The 22,825-nt window shown below is 43.3% G+C and overlaps 1 protein-coding gene across 5 annotated transcripts in view; it reads right to left on the bottom strand.

The window, feature by feature from the left end:
- Positions 1-992: 992 nt before the first annotated feature.
- The window catches only part of ELF1 (E74 like ETS transcription factor 1), a 140,341-nt gene continuing 118,508 nt past the window's right edge, over positions 993-22,825 (bottom strand). For 3 of the 5 annotated variants that reach the window (XM_029058755.2, XM_029058754.2, XM_029058756.1), the window contains exons 4-9: positions 14,754-14,861; positions 11,874-12,038; positions 9,014-9,097; positions 7,969-8,161; positions 3,717-4,190; positions 993-2,139 (exon numbers count right to left, since the gene is read on the bottom strand). In XM_029058755.2, the coding sequence (XP_028914588.1) occupies positions 1,509-2,139; positions 3,717-4,190; positions 7,969-8,161; positions 9,014-9,097; positions 11,874-12,038; positions 14,754-14,861 (1,655 nt within the window). In that variant the 3' untranslated portion in view covers positions 993-1,508. The remainder of the gene's footprint in view (positions 2,140-3,716; positions 4,191-7,968; positions 8,162-9,013; positions 9,098-11,873; positions 12,039-14,753; positions 14,862-22,825) is intronic. The other 2 variants (XM_029058757.2, XM_029058758.2) reach the window with 2 other exon arrangements.

The raw sequence follows: 22,825 nt of genomic DNA, 5'->3' as shown, positions 1-22,825 counted from the left end.
CTTATTCTTAGTTCCCCACTTCCTGCCTTCCTTTAGGTATTAGGCATAATCTAACTTCTTTAATATATAAAGAGGCCATGTTAAGCTTTTGGTTGCAGCTAGTATCCTGAAAAAATACCCCTCCAAAAATGACATATCTGGGAAGTAGTTTGCCACTTTCTATGGTTTAAAGCATTTGGAGTTCTGTGGAAAAAAAACTCCTGAAAATGAAAGACAAGGTAGTATTTATTACAAAGTGAGTTACAACCCTCCCACATACCCATTCAATTTTTACACAAAAACTAGAATCATGTTTTTACTTTTCACATGATTTATTTTAATAATAAACCAATTAAAAATACAAAAAAGTTTAGAGGAGTTTCAAAATTTTAAAATTTGCTTTAAATACAAATTCACTCTGTAATAATATGAATACATATAACATTAGACCTCTAAACATAACATAATGATTCTTACTATAAAAATTTCTTTTTTTCTATACTAGGAAACAAATTTGCTGAAAAACTTACTTTTTTGTGTGAAATTTAATGTACATTATTTACACTTTTGAAAATGCTAAAACTCTTCCATCTCAAAACACCTGGATAGCTCTTCATATATCTCTGTATACAATTCCTGCCCCACCCACTTTACAAAATAATCCAGAACAAAAAGCAGTTACAGCTTCAGAGCTACTGAATGTTGGCTAGATTCTTCTAAGGCATAAATATATCTCTGCAAATTGGGCATATATTTTCAAGGCCACCTAGCCCAGGAAATGACTAATCAGCAAATAACAGCCCACAAGAATTAAGATCTCTCCCAAGAGTACTTGCTACAATTGGGAAAATTTGCCCATTGATGAAAAAAAACTACAATTATTGGGTTGCTCTTGCTTTTTTCCTTAGGCCTTTTTGTCCAGAATTCCCTAGCAATTTTTAAACTACTAGTTTACTAGTAAACTAGTATGGCATTAATCTTAAATATGGGGAGTGTTGATTTCTCGCTCTCTCTTTTTTTAAAATTTCCAAAGCCATAATTAGTGGCACCCACACTGTAACCGACTGGAGGTCTTGGTGCATTACACCAGACAAGTCATATCACCTGAAGACAAAAAGCACAAAATCAGTTTCTTGGTTCATATAAATGGAATGCAAAAATCCTAGATAAACTCACTGTGGCCTTACATATACCGTATGAATGAACAAAACGGCTTCTTTCTATTCTGCAAAACTAACATGGAAATACAAATAAAATGCACAAAGTAGGATCGGACAAAGTTTTCCAAAGACTGTCTTCATAGCATAATAAGCACGTTCCTTCACGCTTGAGTTCCAAAACACGTTCTTGGAATGTTTTCTTCTTGCACCTAGTAATAACATTTAACAATGGACCGAAAACCCAGACCACAGCTAAGTTAGGAGTTCCTAACTACTGCCCAAATTCTGGAGCCTCGTAATGCTTTAAATCGAATCCTTTAATACAAATCACATTTATGAAAAGAAAATCACCCCCTGAAATCTGGTACATTAATAAGAACCGGGTTCCAACTGTTCACTCTCTGGCTTCATGGCAGCCACATGAGACTGGAAGCCATTGGAACTGGACACCACCATCACAAACGGCTGCTGCTGCACGTTCCGCTCTGGCCGCTCGGTCTTTTCTGCCTCTTCTGCCGCGATCTCTTCTCCTTCCTGTTTCACCACCCCCTGAATCACAGTCTGTTTGGTTTCCTGGGCTTTGATTACTGACGTGATCACCGTGCCGGGTGGATGAGCTACCAGTTGCGAACCGCCCGGAGAAAAGGTCACTACTGGGGCAGTCGCGTTGAACGACGGAGATGAAACCATATTGACCGTTCCATTGCAAATGGTTTGAACGTTGCTGCTCAGAACCTGCTGGACATGGGCAGGGCTGAAGACAATGGAGGACGGAGGCGAGCCAGGCTTCTGAGACTGCAGCAGGACATTTTCTTTCAGTACAGTCACGGGCTGGGATGATGGAATGGCTTGGAGAATAAATTTCTGAGATCCTGTTCCTGAGGTTGGATCCGTGCTGGCTATGACTGTAGTAAGAGGCACTGTTTGGAGTGTGACCGCATGCAGTTGCTGGTTCCCGGGGGATACCACCACCGGAACTTGGGCTGGGGCCGGTAGAGACCTAGAGAGGTTCAAAATCACAAACTTTAAGTCACGAGGTATATTCTTGCAATTAAGTTCTATTTGGGTAAAAGGTAACCCTCTGGGAAACGGTAGCTGGGGAAGAGAGGCAAAGAGTCCAGGAATTCCCGCAAACACAGCCAGATGAAATATAGCACAGTTTACTCTAACATGGTGTCCGGAATAGGCGGCTAAAAGTAGAGCATGCTAAATGTACAGATAAAATGCCACTATATTATAAATTTTTATTATATTCATGCCTGTCTCCCCTTCTAGATGGTAAGCTTGTTGTGGGCAAGGAATGTGTCTATCAACTCTGTTGTATTCTATTCTTTCAAATGCTTAGTACATTGCTCTGCACACAGTAAACACCTTATAAATACCACTGATGATGATGATAATATTTGGAGTTTAATATGTGGATCGACTGCCCCAGCTTTTTTACATTCTTTATCAAGGGTGAACTGTCCCACGTTCTATACATTCTTTATCAAGGGTGAAATCACTTTATGCCTCATCACTAAATCTTCATCACTGTGAAGATTTTCTACCAAAGGCTCGCTGTACTCTTTGTTCCAACTTTGTTGATAATTTAATTCTCAATTACCAAATTACTAAGTCTTCCAAATTCTCAGTTCTCAAATACCAAATCTCCCAATTTTCCAGAGAAAAATTTTGAATTAGGACATTATATAGCCCATCATGTTGAAGTATTTTCTTCCAATTTTCTTCTCTGCACAAGAAAATGAATCTACTAATGTAAATTCTTGGTTTGATGTCTGTTTCTAAATCCATCATCTTAAATTCTACACACCCAAAATAAATTTCCCCTTCTGATATTTCAAATGTACTGTGGGAACTTGTCTACACCCAAAAATCTCAGTGGCCCCGTAGGCTGTGTTTGTCATCATCTCAGGGCAGGCTTGAGGTCACAATATACCAGGAAGGGTCTCTCAGACCCAACAAGCTCCTCATCCCATATTCAGCATCTCTCTGCCTGAAGACTGGGAGAAAAGAGATACAACTGGCAAGGGGCTGAGGGTCGGGGGAGAGGGGAAGGGGCTCACGGCTTCCTAAGTAACACCCCAGATGAGTCAGTGTTGCTGTGAAAGAATCACCTGAAATGCTGAAATCACTTGCCAGAATAGTGAAAGCCCTTGCGGTTACAGCACCTGCTTCCTTCCTGACAAGGAGGGAAACCATGATGCTACGCAGTAGTGGGAGCCCCGAAGTGATTGTGCCCCAGTTCTGACTACTGCTGCCCACTTTCACCTTCTTCCTATTCATCTCCCTACATGCTGGCCTGCCTCCCCAGACTACCTTGAAAGAGAGTTTCTCCCTGCTTCCAGCCTCACAATCTGGGCCCACAGGACAAAGGGCAGGAGACCCTCCATCACTGTCCTGGCAGAAGAAGTCTGATGTGACCATGCTTCCCAAACTGCCTGAAATAAACCTGGAAATCACCAATTTCCCACTTCTACTAGAGAATGTGGGATCAGTTTGTCTGCACCTGAATTTTTTTTTTTTAGCATCGATAGAATGATCTGTCCCAGATAAAACGACTGCACACTTCCTTACCTCATGTTCTGGATGGAGGAATTTAATGTTTCATCCTGCATATTACCGGTCTCAGCGGCATGTCCTTCTGTGACAGCTTGAACTGGCTGCACGACATGAACTGTCCGAAAAAGCTGAGTTGGATAGACCGACTGAGGTGACTGCATTGTCCTCAAAACTTCTGGTGCCACGCCAGGTAGGTGTGGCTGGGAAACTTCACCAGCCTCTTTCAATTTGGTAGCTTTGGAATTTCCCGGTGCTTTGAGAACTGTAGTGGCTGCTCCTTTCATCACTGTGTTGGACGACACCCTGGATCTGGTCGACTGGTTTCTACTGGAAACCGTGGCTGAGGACAATAGCGAGGGATCGGAAGACTCTATGCTGGAACTCGGGTCCTCGTCATCTATGTAGATCAGGTCTTTTGGCATTTCCTTAAATTGATAGACTAAGCGCTGGCCTTCCACTTTAGCCAGGATGCCTCTTTGATAATAGTACCTATTTAAAACAGACAAGTAAGCCAATCAAATAGATCAATATACTAACAACACAAGGAGAATTTTGGAAAATTCTGCTTTGCTGAACCAATGCTGCCTGAAGCTTGGAACCAGGAAACTAAGGAAAAATCAACATTGAGACGAGAATCACCAGCTGTGGCCTTCATTCCAACTTTGTTCACAATTTAATTCTTAATTACCAAATTACCAAGTTGTCCAAATTCTCAGTTCTCAAATACCAAATCTCCCACTTTTCCAGACAAATATTTTAAATTAGGACAATATATAACCTATCATGTTGAAGTATTTTCTTCTACACTTGCTTCTCTGTACGAAAAATGAATCGAATAGTGTAAATTCTTGGTTTGTTGTCTTTTTGAGGCTTTTCTAAATCCCTGGTCACCTCATGTGCTCTAGCCGAGGATCACGGCTAGAGGAAATCCAGGCATCAGGCTAACTTTATCCATCTCTTAAACTCATTCGCTCCTGTTATAACTCCGCCCTCTAATCTGCCTATTACTACTTCTCCTCCTTTATTGACTCCCATGCCTGCTGGTACACCAGTTATTCCTGACTTTAACTCCCCCTTAAATTCCCATTGCCACCATCTCCCTTCAGAGAAGCAGTGAGGTACATTGTAATTATTATTGTTGTTGTATTTGTTAAGGGCTCACTATGTATTCTAAGTGCAGGGGTAGATACAAGGTCATCAGTTTGGACACAATTCTTGCCCCGCATGGAGCTCACAGTCTACGTTAAGCGGGAGCAGGATTTAATCCCCTTTTTACAAATGTGAAAACTGAGGCACAGAGAAGTTAGGTGACTTTCCCAGGGTCACACCACACAGCAGACAAACAGCCAGACTGCTTCTAGTGGAAAGAGCACAGAACTGGGAATGGAAAATGCGCAGGCCTGGGAGTAAGAGGACCTGGGTTCTAATTCTGGCTCTACCATGTGTCTGCAAAATGACCTTGGGCTTAATTTCTCCAGGTCTCAGTTCCCTCATCTGCAAAAAAGGAATTTAATACCTGTTCTCCATTTACTTGGATTGTCAGTCCCATGTGGGACCTGAACGTCTTGGGCTTAATTTCTCTAAGTCTAGCCGCTTCAACTGTGAAATGGGAATTCAATATCTGTTTTCCCTCTTACTTAAACTGTGAGCCCCAAGTGGAACCTGATTATCTTAAATCTACCCCAGTGCTCAGTACAATTCTTGACACACAGTAAGAGCTTAATGCAATAATAATAATTAGTAGTATTCTTCCTAGCTCTCCCACTGGGAAGCAGCATGGCTCCGTGGAAAGAGCCCAGGCTTGGGAGTCAGAGGTCATGGGTTTGAAACCTGGCTCTGCCACTTGTCAGCTGTGTGACTGTGGGCAAGTCACTTGACTTCTCTGGGCCTCAGTTCCCTCATCTGTAAAATGGGGATGAAGACTGTGAGCCTCACGTGGGACAACCTGATGACCCTGTATCTCCCCCAGCGCTTAGAACAGTGCTCTGCACATAGTAAGTGCTAACAAATATCAACATTATTATTATTATTATTACTTGCTTGTTGTGTGTCCTTGAGTCAGTCATTTAAGGACTCAGTAAATACCAGTGACTGTGTGTCAATTTCCTCATTTGTATAATGTGAATTAAATGCATGCTCTCCCTCCCTCTTAGATTGTAAGCCCAATGAGGGACAGGAACTGTGACTCATATGACTGCATTGTTATTTACTCTAGAGTTTAGCACAGTGCTAGGATCATATTAAGCATTTAATATGTAGCAGAATTACTATTATAATTATTTTTAATATCTCTTGCCCCTGACAATCTTGCCATCTACTTCACTGACAAAACTAAAACCATCAAGTGTCAAGTCCCCCCGATCTCCAACTCACCTGTTCAGCTCTGGATCTTCCTACTCTATAAGGTGTTCCCCTTTGAGTTTTTCAGAATAAAGCAAACTTGATTTGTTTGAATTGTGTACCACTCTGTTCTTTGAAAAATTCACTGATTTATAAGATGTAAATATTGTCTTTAATTCTCTAATTAAGAAATGCTTCCCATTATTAAACTCTCATGAAGTCTAAAATTCTGCCTCATCTCTTTTCAACATGTAAATTCCTTCCCACTTTGGTAATAATAATAATCATAATAATAATAATGTATTTGTTAAGCTCTTACTATATGCCAAGTACTATTCTAAATGCTGGGGTAGATACAAGGTAACCAGGTTGACCCACATGGGGCTCACAGTCTTAATCCCCATGTTACAGATGAAGTAACTGAGTCACAGAGAAGTTAAGTGACTTGCCCCAAGTCACACAGCTGATAAGTGGTGGAGCAGGGATTAGAACCCACATCCTCTGACTCCCAAGCCCATGCTCTTTCCACACTAATGGTGTGGATGGTGGATAAAGCAAGGGTCTGTGAGCCAGAAGGTCATGGGTTCTAATCCCAGCTCCACCATTTGTCTGCTGTTTGGTCTTGGGCAAGTCACTTTCCTTCTCTGTACCTCAGTTTTGCCTCCCATGTAAAATGATGTATGAGACTGTGAGCCAATGTGGGACCAGGACTGTGTTCAATCCAATTTGCTGGTATCCACTTCAGCACTTGTAAGGTGCCTGTCACATAGTAAGCGCTTAACAAATACCATAATTATTATTATTATGGGGTGCATCCAAGAGAAAGCTAACAGAGAATGTTTTCAATGCTTTCTGAGTTCAGTAGCAATATCCATTAGTCCCCGGGACCTGATAGGTGTGTGGGGGTTGGGTCTGTAAGGGGGGGGGAGTCCTCTAAATTGGAGAGAAATAAGTTGGGAAAGGCATTTAACCTCTGTGCCTCAGTTTCCACATTTGCAAAATGAAGATGAGATACCATCTCCCTACTCCTCCCTACAATCTCCCAACCCCATGTGGGTCAGTAGCTGGGTGCCATTTAATAAAAATTGTGGTATTTGTTAAGCGTTTACTATGTGCCAAGCACTGTTGTGAGTGCTGGAGTAGATATAAGGTAATCAAGTTGGACACATTCCTCATCCCTCATGGGGCTTACAATTTGATCCCCATTTTACAGATGAGGTACCTGAGGTGCAGAGAAGTTAAGTGACTTGCCCAAGGACACACAGCATACATGTGGCAGAGCTGGGATTAGAACCCACTACCTCTGACTCCCAGGACCGGGCTCTTTCCACTATGCCATACTGCTTGCCATTTGCTATATCTCCCCGGTGCTTAGCATAGAGAAAGGACTTAATGCATGCTATAATTATTACTGAATAATATTAAAGTGAAGATTTGCAAATCAAAGTTCCTTAGTTACCTAAACCTCACTTCTCCCGGGCAGACAGTGTTTGTGTTACTATTACATGTTATGTGTCATTTGTACAGACTCTTGATTCAGGCAAGCCTGGTGGCTGAAAAAGTTCCTGTGAAGACCACATCTTATAATTTTCTAATCCTTCTGAAAGCAAAATGCCAACCACAACATTGCATGAACTTATTGCATTTCATTATAACATCCTGTTTTTCAAAAGGAAAACACATCCAGTACCAAGAAATAACCGGTCTAAGATAAAACCCAAGAAAATGTGTCGAGCACCATACCATTCCTACACCACATACGTTTAAGAATTAAGGTTCTAATTTCTACTGATGCTCAGCAATTAATGAAATTTTGAAAGTACTTGTTATTTTTTAGGTTTACATTCACCCGGTTGAACTTTCCACCAGTTCAAAAGCAGCCCCTCTGGGCATTCATGATATACTCAGCACTTGAAATGTCCCATACCTGAGCGCTCTGCCCATAGTTTCATAATTCATATCAGGTTTGTTTTTGTGCTTCCCCCACAACCTGGACACGGCCTTCGAATCCACCAGTTTAAAAATGCCTTTCTCTCGCTGAGTCCATTTAATGTACTTGGGACACGTAGCCTTGTCCTGCAGCAGTGCTAATAAGAATTCCCAGAGATAAATTGTGTTTCCTGAAACAGAGGATATTTTGGGAAAAAATCAAAGGTTTACTCTGAAAAAATATTCAGGATGAATGGTACACACAAACCCGAAGCAAACCCACTGCACTCTTAGACCACACTGTACTGGACAGCGGGAGAAACTTAGACTCACATACTGTCAAATAAGATTTAACTTGGTTTTGATGCTACTAGATACATAACTAATCCTCAAATATTTGGATTCATGCAATGGAACCAATAAAAGACTATATCTGATGGGTCAATCTTGGTGCCAGTTATTTTCATGACCTTTGAAAAGAGGCTAACTAAGGATCACCTGATGATTTCTTTTCTATTGGGAAGGGAAAGGTGGGGAGGGTACACACCAAAGAAAGTGACTGCCACAAATATGTTCCAATAGATTCTTTGTTATCTTAAAACCGGGGGTCTGCTCTAGCAGCTGCCTGATAACCAGCCCAAACAATTTGCTTCTTTGAATCTGGGTCGAATTTGAAACAGGCAGAATGAGATAATCAACATACCAGGCACCCCAAGACACCATAATGTAGTCATTAAAAGCACCTCAGGGTTGAAAGATCAGTGGACTGAATAAGTCCAAAGCTTTTCAAGAACTCCCTGTTACTAAGTAGATTATTACCCAACAGGAAAGTGAAAATCTTCCAAAAGGGATTTCTTGTGCTTTGCTACTTTCCCTCCTTTAATAAAAAGCGGCAGATGTAACTTACGAGCGGGTGGCAGCAGTGAGACCCATTTCATCACGATGACACAAAGCTGGTAGGCTCACTACTTACATTATCCAGAAGAGGAATTCTGAATTGACTGCTCTTTGATAAAGTACCATAAGCAAACTATGGTTCTTACCCTTCCCATCTTTGTTTTTCTTTTTTACAGATATGTTCGGCGTGGTTGTGGGAGATTCTGGCCGAGGAGGTTTGGTTTTCCTACCTGAAATCAAAAGAAGATCTGCATAAATTTCCCAGAATTTTCCAGCTCACCTCTTCCTTTCCCCTCCAATCCAGGTCCTCACAGCAAAATTGGTCACTTTACAGATAATTCCAATCCCATTATCTGTCTGCCAGTTTCAAGGAAACAGCAGTGGCTTGAGTTTTTGTTTTATGGCTTCTGATGGCCAGGAAGATAGAAATGTCCCTCACTTTGCAGGGATCTTGTGAAAATCCATGAGATGACAATGTGAAATGCTTTGTTCCTCAGAAAATAAAAAATAATATCTTTTTATATAGTCATCAGTGGCATTTTTAGTCACTTTCTGAGAAGGGTGTTTTGGTTGTTCTTTCTTTGAAAAATTCTGCTTCTCAATCCCAAGCATTTATTATCAATCACACTCATTGAGTAAATATTTCTTATATGCGAATCACAGTATATCAGCTGAAATAACGCACAGACACTGATGAAGACAGTCCCTTGTCCAGAGAGACTCATAGAATCGGGGGGGAACAGACGCACTGGAAAAAGTCAGAAGAACAATGTTACACAAAAGAAACATAACAGTAGCTTTCGAAATGGTATTTTATTTCCAATTTTTCTGAAATCTCTTACAACATTCATTAGCTAGGAATTAACATAAACTTGTAGAGATCTTCAAATGAAAAGAGTCATAAAGTAAAATGGATTCTAATTCAATCCAGTGACCTTTCTAGCAATTTCAGTTTATCTTTCCAGGTTGAAAAAAGTTGTCTTGTCTGAGCAACATATATGGAATATGATTGAGAGGAAGCTTTGGCTCCAACTGGGATGGGAAACATAAGTTGGATTCCTATCTTTATACCATATGCCCTTGAGAGGATTCTGCAAGGAGGCAGAGGGACAGCTCCCCATTGTTTGACATGGAGGATTAGTTAAAGTGTTACATTTAATGAGCTTTAATGGCAAAGAAATCTAATCTTCAGAAAGATGAGAACGCCGGGAAGTTTTGTGAATGAGGGAAAACAAAAGATTCTGTGTCTCCTAAAAATCAACTTTTAAGAAGAGAATAACCCTCTTATATGCCAATCTCCTCTTGCCTCTGAAGAAAATGTAACTTTAGCAAACAATCATTATTATTAGGAATGCTTCATTTAAAAGAGTATCTTAAAAACCACCAGATAATTCCTATGGTCCCAATGATTATTTTATTCAGGACTACAAACTTCAAATTAACAAATCATTTTGATTTAAGCACCTCATAGACTCACTTCCCTATTTTGATAGTGCTTATAATGAAAGCTAAGCCCCAACTCTGGATACCCAGCATCCCAAGGGCTCTCTGTAGGAGGAGCCAGAGAATTCTGAAGAAGAAATCCTGGAAAATTCAGGTACTGCACAGAACTATTTCCACCACAGTATCTCTCCCCATCTGACTCCAGAAGCCCTTCTACCCCTGTCCCAGCAACCAGAGGCTTTTCAAATATCCACAAGATAGGCATATTGCAATTGCTAAGACTGAGCTCTTCCCCCAGGTGGAAGATATTACCAGCTACCTAATCATCTTTACTGGTATACAACATAACCATTATAGGGGCAAACTCCATTCACAAAATAAGGACAGTTGAGTTGGACAGAAAATTTAGAGGTCTGACAAGCAGGGCGCTACATACTGCCAACTACATAATGCCCCTGTGAAATGAAATTGATCAAAATATACACATTATAGAAAAAAAAGAACGTCAAACTTTCATTCAGGAAAAATAATTTAAACACTGTTGCTAAAAAAAGTTGCACCTTCAAGATCATAACATTTCCCCTGATATGTTTTCTTATTAAAGAGTTAAGTTGGTAGTGAGATTAATTTCCTCTCTTCTGGTAAGGGGGGGTGACAAAGGAAAAGCTTTCTGAGCCACCTAGCCTCTCCCTTGCTTCTCTGAGTCTCTCAGACTGTGAGCCCCGAGTGGGATAGGGTCTGTGTCTAACCTGATAAACTTGTATCTACCCCAGGTCACAGAACATTGCTTGACACATAGTAAGCAGCGTGGCTCAGTGGAAAGAGCCCGGGCTTGGGAGCCAGAGGTCATGGGATCGAATCCTGCCTCTGCCACTTGTCAGCTGTGTGACTGTGGGCAAGTCACTTAACTTCTCTGTTCCTCAGTTACCTCATCTGTAAAATGGGGATTAACTGTGAGACTCACGTGGGACAATCTGATTACCCTGTATCTACCCTAGCGCTTAGAACAGTGCTCTGCACATAGTAAGCGCTTAACAAATACCAACATTATTAATCAAACACTATATACCCCCTAAAAGGGTGGGCCTGGTCAGTGATTACTCACTTTCAAATAATTACTTCTTGACCAAAGCAAAGACTTTCTTTGTCCTAAAAAACAGCCCTCCTTCACAAGAGCTGAGGAGTCATTTGGAAGACTTTCCTCAACCCCATTCTTCTCTGCCTCTTGATCTTTGCCACCCACCATTTTCAGGATACAAATTGGGGCACATTCATCTTGAATGTGGAGCAAACTTGGAGCTGGGTCTCAGGAAGCAGAGCAGAGAGGAAGTGGGACACTAGGGAAGGAGCAACAAAAGGGCATGATTGAGAAAAAAAAGAGAGGAAGAGGAAAAAGTGGAGGAAAGGAAAGAGGTGGAGGAAGGGGAGAAGGTGAAAGGGAGGTTGAAGAGGCAGAGGAAAGGGAGGAGGGGGAAGAGATGGGGAGGAAAGAGAGGGTGTGGAGGAGGGAGAAGAGGGGAAGAAGGCGATTTAGGGTTTTGAGGGCTGGCGGGGGGGTCTCACCTTTTTTCCTCCTAGGCTGCTCTGGGGGAGGGGTGTCCAGCGATTCTTCATAAGGCTCTTGGGCTTGATGGACCTCCATGACTTCGGGTATCCCATCTAATGTGACTGACACGTGTGTAACAGGGGCAACAACAACCTCATCTTCAGAGGAGCTAAATATATTTGCTAGTGGAAAAACATTCAGAATAACTCTTTTGACAGTGCAACACGGCTTCAACTATCATCTCTATGCAGATGACACACAGATCTACATCTCTGCCCCTGTCCTCTCCACCTCCCTTCAGGCTCGTATCTCCTCCTGCCTCCAAGATGTCTCTACCTGGATGTCTGCCCGCCACCAGAAGTCAACATGACCAAAACTGGGCTCCTCATCTTCCCTCCCAAGACCTGTCTTCTCCTTGACTTCCCTATCACCGTGGATGGTACGACCATCCTTCCCGTCTCTCAGGCCCGCAACCTCGGTGTCATCTTTGACTCGTCTCTCTCGTTCACCCCACACATCCGATCCGTCAACAAAACCTGCCGGTCTCACCTTTATAATATCGCCAAGATCCGCCCTTTCCTCTCCACCCAATCTTACTATTACAGGCTCTCGTAATATCCCGGCTAGATTACTGTCAGCCTGCTCTCTGATCTCCCTTCCTCCTCTCTCGCCCCGCTCCAGTCTATTCTTCACTCTGCTGCCCGGCTCATCTTCCTGCAGAAACGCTCTGGGCATGTCACTTCCCTTCTTAAAAACCTCCAGTGGCTGCCTATCAACCTCCGCATGAAACAAAAACTTCTCACTCTAGGTTTCAAGGCTGTCCATCACCTTGCCCCCTCCTACCTCTCCTCCCTTCTTTCTACTGCCCACCCCGCACGCTCCGCTCCTCTGCCGCCCACCTCCTCATCATCCCCCGTTCTCGCCTATCTCGCCGTCGGCCCCTGGGCCACATCCTTCCGCTGTCCTGGAATGCCCTCCCTCCTCACCTTCGCCAAACTAATTCACTTCCCCTCTTCAAAACCCTACTTAAAGCTCACCTCCTCCAAGAGGCCTTCCCAAACTGAGCTCCCCTTTTCCCTCTGCTCCCTCTAACCCCCTTCACCTCTCTGCAGCTAAACCCTCTTTTCCCCCTTTTCCCTCTGCTCCTTCCCCTCTCCCTTCCCCTCCCCTCAGCACTGTACTCGTCCGCTCAACTGTATATATTTTCATTACCCTATTTATTTTGTTAATGAGATGTATATCACCTTGATTCTATTTATTTGCTATTGTTTTAATGAGATGTTCATCCCCTTGATTCTATTTATTGCTCTTGTTCTTGTCTGTCTGTCTCCCCCGATTAGACTGTAAGCCCATCAAAGGGCAGGGACTGTCTCTGTTACCCACTTGTACATTCCAAGCGCTTAGTACAGTGCTCTGCACATAGTAAGCGCTCAATAAATACTATTGAATGAATGAACGAATGAATGAACACAAGAATTCTTTTGAAACTATTCAGAACACTCTGAAAAAAGTACATTATGATGCAATTGACCAACAACATGATTAAGGATGGAGTTTTAAGGATTTAAGTAATTTATTGTTGAAAAGAAATCCCAAAGAAGAATGCATGTTCAGAGGTATGAGAAATAAGGCACTAAAGAAGAATCTGAAGCTGTAAACAGAAATGGAGCTTAGATAGATACAATCCATTCTTCTCTAGTGTGTCTTCATTACGTGTTTTGATAGAACTCTGCACGGGAATTAAGGCACATTCTTTCAATAATGCAGTCTGCCCAGACTGGTATGCAATGTGATGTTGGAAGAAATGGCCATACGTACTTGCACGGCTTCACCCAAATCAGAATACTATGGTGTGATTTCTCCTTAATGTGTGGTTTTTCAGGAGCTACATTATAGGAGAATGGACTGCAGTGAATAAATGATCATTGAATTGTAGGAATAAGAATAGCTTGGATTTGTAATGTGTTTTTATTTTTCCCAGCACTTTCACATCCATTATTTCATTTGGGACCTACAGCATCACCTTAGGAGTAGCGAAAGGCATTTCAAATATGGGGAAACTGAAATCCAGCGAAGTCTGGCAACTGGTTTAACAAAGGTGACACAAAAGGCTAGTGGCAGAGCTGGGCCTAGAACCCAGGACTTCTGACTCCCAGCACCCTGCTCTTTCTACTACATCCCCCCTCCAATGCTTCCCTGGGCCAGAGTTACAGAATAACACATTTAATTGTGCTAGGACATTCATAAGATGCCAAAATAATAACAATGGTATCCCCGTCCAATGGGCAGGGATTGTCTCTATCTGTTGCCAAATTGTACATTCCAAGCACTTAGTAAAGTGCTCTGCACATAGTAAGCGCTCAATAAATACTATAGAATGAATAATTAAGCACTTACTAAGTGCCAAACACCAAGCTAAGTGCTGGGGAAAATACAAAATCATCAGATTAGAGAGTACCTGTCCCCAGCAGGGCTCACTCATTCATTCAATTGTATTTACTGAGCACTTACGGTATGCAAAACACTGTACTAAGCGCTTGGAGCACTCAGTCTAAAAGGGAGAAAGGACCAGTATTTTACCCCCATTTTATAGGTAAGGAAACTGATGCACAGTGATTTGCCCAAGGTCCAAAAGCATGGAACCAGCAGAGGGACTGACCACTGTAGTCCCATGCTCTTTCCAGTAGGCCACCACACTCATTCCCCAAATAAGAAAGTGATGCATGACATCATAATGTGGCATTCAACATAGGTAACACTAACTACCAAGGCACCTTCCCATAAATCAACACTCAAACACTTGTTTCCCAATGAAGGATCATTTTCCGGATTCAAAATTTTCCCTTCCAAAAGGGCTAGAAAATAGACAATAGAAAATGATCATTCCAACAACTCACTTATTCTTTTTTCATCCAGCATAGGACCTGGGGAGTCCATGTTGAGGAGTGCCTCGGCAGCTTCAATAGTTTGAATAGTTTCATCTCCATTATGGCAGGAAGCTTCAACTGTAAATCAAAATGGCAAACAGACTTGGGATTTCAACCTCTTCCTCCACCCCCAGAGATTCAGTCTGAATTGTTTGACAATCTATGCATTCACTTGCTGAACCCCATTATTCTGGCTAAGTATTACAGCTATACAATTTGGTAGACACATTCCCTGACCACAATGAGCTTACGGTCTAGATGGGGAGACAGACAGTAATAAAATTATGGATATGTATATTAGTGCTGTGAATAAAGGGTACAAATCCAAGTGGAAGGATAATGCAGAAGGGAAAAGAGAAAAGTGGAAAAGAGGGTTTAGTAGGGGAAAGATGTGATTTTAATAAGGTTTTGAAGGTGGAGAAAGTGATCATCTTTTGGATGTAAAGGGGGAGGGAGTTCCAGGTCAGAGGCAGGACGTGGGTGAGGGGTTGGGGTGAGATAGGTGAGATCAAGGTACAGTGAGTAGATTGGCATTAGAGGAGCAGACTGAGCATGGTGGGTTGAGGAAGGAAATCAGCGAGGTAAAATAGGAAGGGGCAAGGTGATTGAGTGCTTTAAAGCCAATGGTGAGGAGCTTTTGTTTGATGAGGAGGTGGATGGGCAACTACTAGAGTTTCTTGAGGTTTGAGGAAACATGGTCTGAATGTTTTTGTAGGATAATGATCTGGGCAGCAGAGTGAAGTTCAGACTGGATGGGGAAAGACAGAGGCAGGGAGGTCAGCAAGGAGGATGATATAGTAATTAGTGTGTGATAAGATCTAAGGTGCTTGAATTAACGTGGCAGCAATTTGAATGAAGAGGAAAGGGCATATTCTGGCAATGCTTCGAAGGTAGAACTGACAGGATTTGGTGACAGACTGAATATATGGATTAAATGATAGAGAAGAATTCTAGAGAACATCAAGGTTACAGGCATGTGAGACAGTGAGGATGGCAGTACTGTCTACACTGTTGAAAAAGTCAGGTGGAGAGCAGGGTTTGGTTGGGAAGAAGAGAAGGCTGCAGAGAAGAAGAAAGAACAGGGAGAGAGGTGTAGATTTGGTAATCATCGTTATAGAGATGATGGTGGAATGAGCTCTCCAAGGGAATGGGGGTAAATGGAAAACAGAAGAGGACCCAGAGCCTTGAAGGACTCCTATAATTAGGGAGTGGGAAGCAGAAGAGAGCCTAAAAAAAGAGATTGATAATGAGTGGCTAGAAAGATAGGAGAACCAGGAAAGGAGAGTGTCAGTGAAGTCAAGGATAGATAATATTTCCAGGAAAAGGGGTTAATCTACAGTGTCAAAGCCAGGAGAAAGATCAAGGAGGATTAGGATGTAGCAGAGGTCTTGGATTGGCAAGGAGGAGACCATTGGTGATCTTTGAGAGGCCAGTTTCCACGGAGTGAAGGGGATGGAAAGCAGAATGGAGAGAGTCAAGAAAAGGCTTGGAAGAGAGGAAGAGAACATAGTAGGTGAAAACAACTCCCTGAGGAAATCTGGAGAGGAATGGAAGAACAGGGGATGGAGTGATAAATGGGGATTGTTTTTTGGGTTTTTTTTAGGATGGGGAGACATGAGCATGTTTGAAAGCAGTGAGGGAGAAGCCATTGGAAAATGAACAGATGAAGATGGCAGTCAGGGAGGGATGAAACGAGGAGGCAAGTGTTTTGATAAGGGGCAAAGAAATGGGCCAAGGTGGAGGGAGTAGATTTTGAGAGGAAGTGGGAGATCTCTTGAGATACTTCTGGGAAAGATGGGAGAGTCAAAATAGGAGGAGGAGGAGGGAGGGACTGGAAAAGAAAAGGATAGATTTTAAAGAAATTATACCCAATAGTTTCAATTTTCTCAATAAAGTATGTGGCCAGGTCATTAGTGGCAAAAGAATGTGGAGAGTGTAGGGGAGAGGCATCCAAGTGGTTTGAGGAGGGAATTAAATGTCTGAGCAACTGGTGGGAGAATGGGAATGGGAGTCAATAAGGATGGAGAAATAATGGTGCTGGGTGTAGATGATGGCAGAGTTAAAGCAGGTGAGGACAGAGTTGAGATAGATGAGATCGACCCACTATCTGGATTTCCACCAGCAGTGCTATGTAGTTTGTGCACAGAAGCAAAGGAAGCATATTGTGGAGAAGCAATATAGCCTAATGGATAGAGCACAGGCTGGGAGTCAGAAGGACCTGGGTTCTAGTCCCAGCCCCGCCATTACTCTGCTGTATGCCCTTGGACTAGTCACTTAGTCAATCATATTTACTGAGCATTTAATATGTGCAGAGCACTGTACTATGTGCTTGGGAAAGTACAATACAACAAAATTAGTAGACACGTTTCTTGTCCATAATGAGCTAATAGTCTAGAGGGAGAGAAAGATATTAATATGAATATTCATATTTCATTAGACCACAAAGCAGCATGGGTAGAGCATGGGCCTGGGATCAGAAGGACCTGGGTTCTAATCCCGGGTCTGCCACTTGTCTGCTGTGTGCCCTTGGGCAAATCACTTCACTTCTCTGGGCCTCAGTTCCCTCATCCGTAAAAAGGGGATGAAGACTATGAGCTCCATGTGGGATATGGACTGCGTGCAACCTGACTGCCTTATATCTACTATATGCCTGGCAAATAGTAAGCACTTAGAAAATACCATAAAAAGTATGATATATAATTTAAAGTACATAAGTACTGTCGGGTTGAGGGTGGGGTGAATATCGAGTGTACAAAGATCACACAGACTGAAGCGCAAAGACATTGTAGAAGGTAGAGCGAGCAGGAGAAAAGAGGGAAGCATCAGGGAAGGTCTCTTGGGAGGCAGTGTGACCTTAGTACTGCTTCGAAGGTGAAGAGAGTAGTGGTTGGGTGTATATGGAAGGTGAGGAATTCCAGATAGGAGATAACTCGGGAAAGGGGTCGGCGACGAGATAGTTGAGTTCGGGTCACAGTAAACTAGCCCTACAGGAGCAGAGTGTGTGGCCTGCACTATAGAAGGAGATGAGTGAGATGAGTTAGGGTGGGTCAAGCTGACTGAATGCTTTAAAGCCAATGGTAAGGAGCTTCTGGTTAATGTGGAGGTGAATAGGCAGCCATTGGAGGTTCTTGAGAAGTGGGTAGAAATCTTAGAACGAGTCGTCTACAATCGATGCCTAGAATTCCTTAACTCCCATTCTCTCCTAGACCCCCTCCAATCTGGCTTCCGTCCCCTCCACTCTACCGAGACTGCTCTCTCTAAGGTCACCCATGACCTCCTTCTTGCCAAATCCAATGGCTCCTACTCCATTCTGATCCTCCTTGACCTCTCTGCTGCCTTTGACACTGTCGACCATCCCCTCCTCCTCCATACCTTATCTCACCTTGGCTTCACGGACTCTGTCCTCTCCTGGTTCTCCTCTTACCTCTCTGGCCGATCATTCTTGGTCTCCTACGCTGGAGCCTCCTCCCCCTCCCATCCTTTAACTGTTGGAGTTCCTCAAGGGTCAGTTCTTGGCCCTCTTCTGTTCTCCATTTACACTCACTCCCTCGGTGAACTCATCCGCTCTCACGGCTTCGACTACCATCTCTACGCAGATGACACGCAGATCTACATCTCCGCCCCTGTCCTCTCCCCCTCCCTTCAGGCTCGCATCTCCTCCTGCCTCCGGGACGTCTCCACCTGGATGTCGGCCCGCCACCTAAAACTCAACATGAGCAAGACTGAGCTCCTCATCTTCCCTCCCAAGCCCGGTCCACTCCCAGACTTCTCCATCACCGTGGATGGCACGACCATCCTTCCCGTCCCGTAGGCCCGCAATCTCGGTGTCATCCTTGACTCGTCCCTCTCGTTCACCCCACACATCCTATCCGTTACCAAGACCTGCCGGTTTCACCTCTACAATATCGCCAAGATCCGCCCTTTCCTCTCCACCCAAACGGCTACCTTACTATTACGGGCTCTCGTTATATCCCGGCTAGACTACTGTGTCAGCCTTCTCTCTGACCTCCCTTCCTCCTCTCTCGCCCCGCTCCGGTCTATTCTTCACTCCGCTGCCCGGCTCATCTTCCTGCAGAAACGATCTGGGCATGTCACTCCCCTTCTTAAACAACTCCAGTGGTTGCCTATCGACCTCCGCTCCAAACAAAAACTCCTCACTCTAGGCTTCAAGGCTCTCCATCGCCTTGCCCCTTCCTACCTCTCCTCCCTTCTCTCTTTCTACCGCCCACCCCACACGCTCCGCTCCTCTGCCGCCCACCTCCTCGCCGTCCCTCGGTCTCGCCTATCCCGCCGTCGACCCCTGGGTCACGTCCTCCCGCGGTCCTGGAACGCCCTCCCTCCTCACCTCCGCCAAACTGATTCTCTTTCCCTCTTCAAAACCTTACTTAAAAATCACCTCCTCCAAAAGGCCTTCCCAGACTGAGCTCCTCTTCCCCCTCTACTCCCTCTGCCATCCCCCCTTTACCTCTCCGCAGCTAAAGCCTCATTTTCCCCTTTTCCCTCTGCTCCTCCACCTCTCCCTTCCCATCCCCACAGCACTGTACCCGTCCGCTCAACTGTATATATTTTCGTTACCCTATTTATTTTGTTAATGAATTGTACATCGCCTCGATTCTATTTAGTTGCCATTGTTTTTACGAGATGTTCTTCCCCTTGACGCTGTTTAGTGCCATTGTTCTTGTCTGTCCGTCTCCCCCGATTAGACTGTAAGCCCGTCAAACGGCAGGGACTGTCTCTATCTGTTGCCGACTTGTTCATCCCAAGCACTTAGTACAGTGCTCTGCACATAGTAAGCGCTCAATAAATACTATTGAATGAATGAATGAAATGAACTGAACATTTTTGTTGATAAATGAATTGTGCAGCACACTGAAGCAAGGATTGGAATGGGGAGAGACAAGTGGCTGGGAGGTAAGCAAAGAGGCAGAAGCAGTCATGGTGGGATAGGATAAGTGCTTGGATCGGCATGGGAACAGTTTGGATGGAGAGGAAAGGGTGGATTTTAGGAATGTTGAGCTGATAGGATTTGGTGACAGACTGAATATGTGGGTGGAATAAGAGAGATGAGTAAAGGACAGCGCTAAGGTTATAGACTTGTGAGGTAGGAAGGATAGTAGTGTCATCTACAGTGATGGGAAAGACAGGGTAAGGAAAGGGTTTGGGTGCGAAGATAAGGAGTTCTACTTTGGACCTGTTTGAGGTGTCAGTGGGACATCCAAGTAGATATGTCTTGAAGGCAGGAAGAAATGTGATTCTGCAGGGAAGAAGAGAGGTTATGACTGGAGATGTAGATTTGGGAATCATCTGCATAGAGATGGCAATTGAAACCATGGGAGCGAATGAGTTCTCCAAGGGAGTAGGTGTAAAGGTAGAAGAGAAGAGGACCTAGAATTGTGCCTTGAGGGATTCCGACTGAAAGAGGGTGGGAGCCAGAGGAGAAGTCAACAAAAGAAACTCTGAGAAGGAGCAGTCATAGAGATAGGAGGAAAACTAAGAGAGGGCGGGGTCAGTGAATCCAAGGTTGGATAATGTTTTACGGAGAAGGTCAAAGATGGTTGAGAGATCTAGGAGGATTAGGATAGAGGAGAGGCCGTCAGACATGATGAGAAGGTCATTGGTTACCTTAGAGAGGGCTGTGTTTATGGAGTGAAGGGGGCGGAAGCCAGACTGGAGGGGATCTAGGAGAGAACTGGAGGATAGGAAGTGGAGACAGTAGGTGTAAACAACTCTCTCAAGAGATTTGGAGAGAAATGACAGGAGGGAGATGGGGCAATACCTGGAGGGAGCTGTGTTGTCAAGGGAGTTTTTTAGGATAGGGGATATATAAGGATTTTGGAAAGCAGTGAGGAAGAAGCCATTAGAAAGTGAACAGTTGAAGATGTCAGTCATGAAGAGAAGAAGTGTATGTAGGAGGGAGATCAGTTATTGAATTTCCATTTTGCAGATGAGGGAACTGAGGCACACAGAAGTGAAGTAACTTGTCCAAGTGAAGTAACTTCACACAACAGGCAAATGGTGAAGACGGAATTAGAATCCAGGTCCTCTGACTCCATACGGATTTGAAACCAAAGTGGAAATCCTTCAAAAGTTATTAAGTGCTTACTATGTGGCAAGCTTTGTACTAAGCACTTAAGTAGATACAAGAGAATGAGGTGGGACTTAGAAGTTAAGTGACTTACCCAAGGTCACACAGCAGGCAAGTGGAATTAGAATCCAGGTCCTTTAACTCCCAGGCCTATTCTTTTTCCATCTTTTGTGACCCAAATAAGAGAAACCCATTAATGCCCCCAAAGATGGAATATCCCCACCCCAGCAACCATAGGTTGCTGTTTGGGTTTTGCAATAGACTCAGCAACTAGCTCACAGACTGTCCCATGGGGAAGGTCCCCATCTTCATATTAATGCCTTATTTTTAGTAAAGGAGTCCAGCAAAAGCACCTACTCCCACCTGCAAGACCACAGTGAGGACCCTATGTGTTGACACAGTGGTTGATTTCAATTAAAAATGAAACTCCTTTCTGTCCCTGGCCAGGACTGTGGAAAAATCTGCTGAGTTCAGAATCTATTGCACAAGATCATCCTTTGGGACAGACACATCGGAATTAAGTAACTCTACTAAACTGGATGAATGATTTACATGCAAATGTGGATAACTAGGGGGAAACTGCTGGGCTTTTAACAAAGGCTAATGGTTTCAAATTCATTCAATAGTATTTATTGAGCACTTACTATGTGCAGAGCACTGTACTAAGTGCTTGGAATGAACATGTCAGCAACAGATAGAGACAGTCCCTGCCGTTTGACAGGCTTACAGTCTAATCGGGGGAGACGGACAGACAAGAACAATGGCAATAAACAGAGTCAAGGGGAAGAACATCTCGTAAAAACAATGGCAACTAAATAGAATCAAGGCGATGTACATTTCAAATTCACCTTTGACAAAAATATCAGCTCTCCCTCAAATCACAGACAATACCAGCATGATGGACTAGTGAAAAAAGAACAGGCCTGGGCGTTAGAGGACCTGGGTTCTAATACAACTTGCCTACTGTGTGACCTTGGGCATGTCACTTAACTTCTCTGTTCCTCCACATCCAACCTCATTACTTTGAACCTGCCCAGGTGTTTAATACAATGCTTGCCACATAGTAAGCACTTAACAAATACCACTTTCATTAATTATTATTATTACCTTTAATAAGGTCAAAACTTGAATATTAGTTTTATATTTCAAAATCAATTTTCATTTTGCTTTTAAGGATTAATTATTTTACGGTCTGACAAAACCACAGGACATAGTAACCTTGACCCAAGCACAACAGAATGTAGAGTTCCCTCTCATTTCTGCTAGGAAACTCGAGCCCCACAGCACTTCTGTACATACACTTGTACTCTGTGGCTTCCCTTTCTGTAGTTTATTTTAATTTCTGTCTCCTCCACTAGTTTGTAAATTCCTAGTGGGCAAGGACCATGTCTACCAATACTATCATACTTCCCAAGTGCTTAGTACAGTGCTCTGCACACAGTAAGCACTCCTAGGTACCGATGATTTGATCAATCAGTGGTATTTACTGAGTGCTTACTATCTGCAGAGTACTGTAGTACCAGCTTGGAAAGGCACCCTACACTCTCACTGCCCACAGGAGCTTAACAGTCTAGAGGGGAAGACAGACATTAAAATAAATTATAGAGACGGAAAATTGAATAATATAAGAATATGTATATGTGCTGTAAGAAAAATACAAATTGTCGATTCTATGGTGTTTCCAGTGACAATGTACGGAATCAAAAGCTGGACAGTGAAAAAACAGGATAGAAAGACCATTAATTTTTTTGAAACATGGTGTTGGAGAAGGCTTTTGAGAATACCATGGACTATCTGAAAAAACAAACAATGGAGCAAATTAAATCAGAGTGGTCTTTGAAAGGCCAAATGACTCAACTTAGATTAGCATATTTTGGACACATAATCAAGAGGACCAATTCTCTGGAGAAGACACTAATGCTAGGAAAAGTCCAGGGAAAATGTAGGAGAGACAGAC

This window comes from Ornithorhynchus anatinus, chromosome 2 (genome assembly GCF_004115215.2).
Source record: "Ornithorhynchus anatinus isolate Pmale09 chromosome 2, mOrnAna1.pri.v4, whole genome shotgun sequence".
Taxonomy (NCBI): Eukaryota; Metazoa; Chordata; class Mammalia; order Monotremata; family Ornithorhynchidae; genus Ornithorhynchus; species Ornithorhynchus anatinus.
The sequence above is the reverse complement of the archived record's forward strand: the minus strand, read 5'-3'. Positions and strand labels throughout refer to the sequence as shown.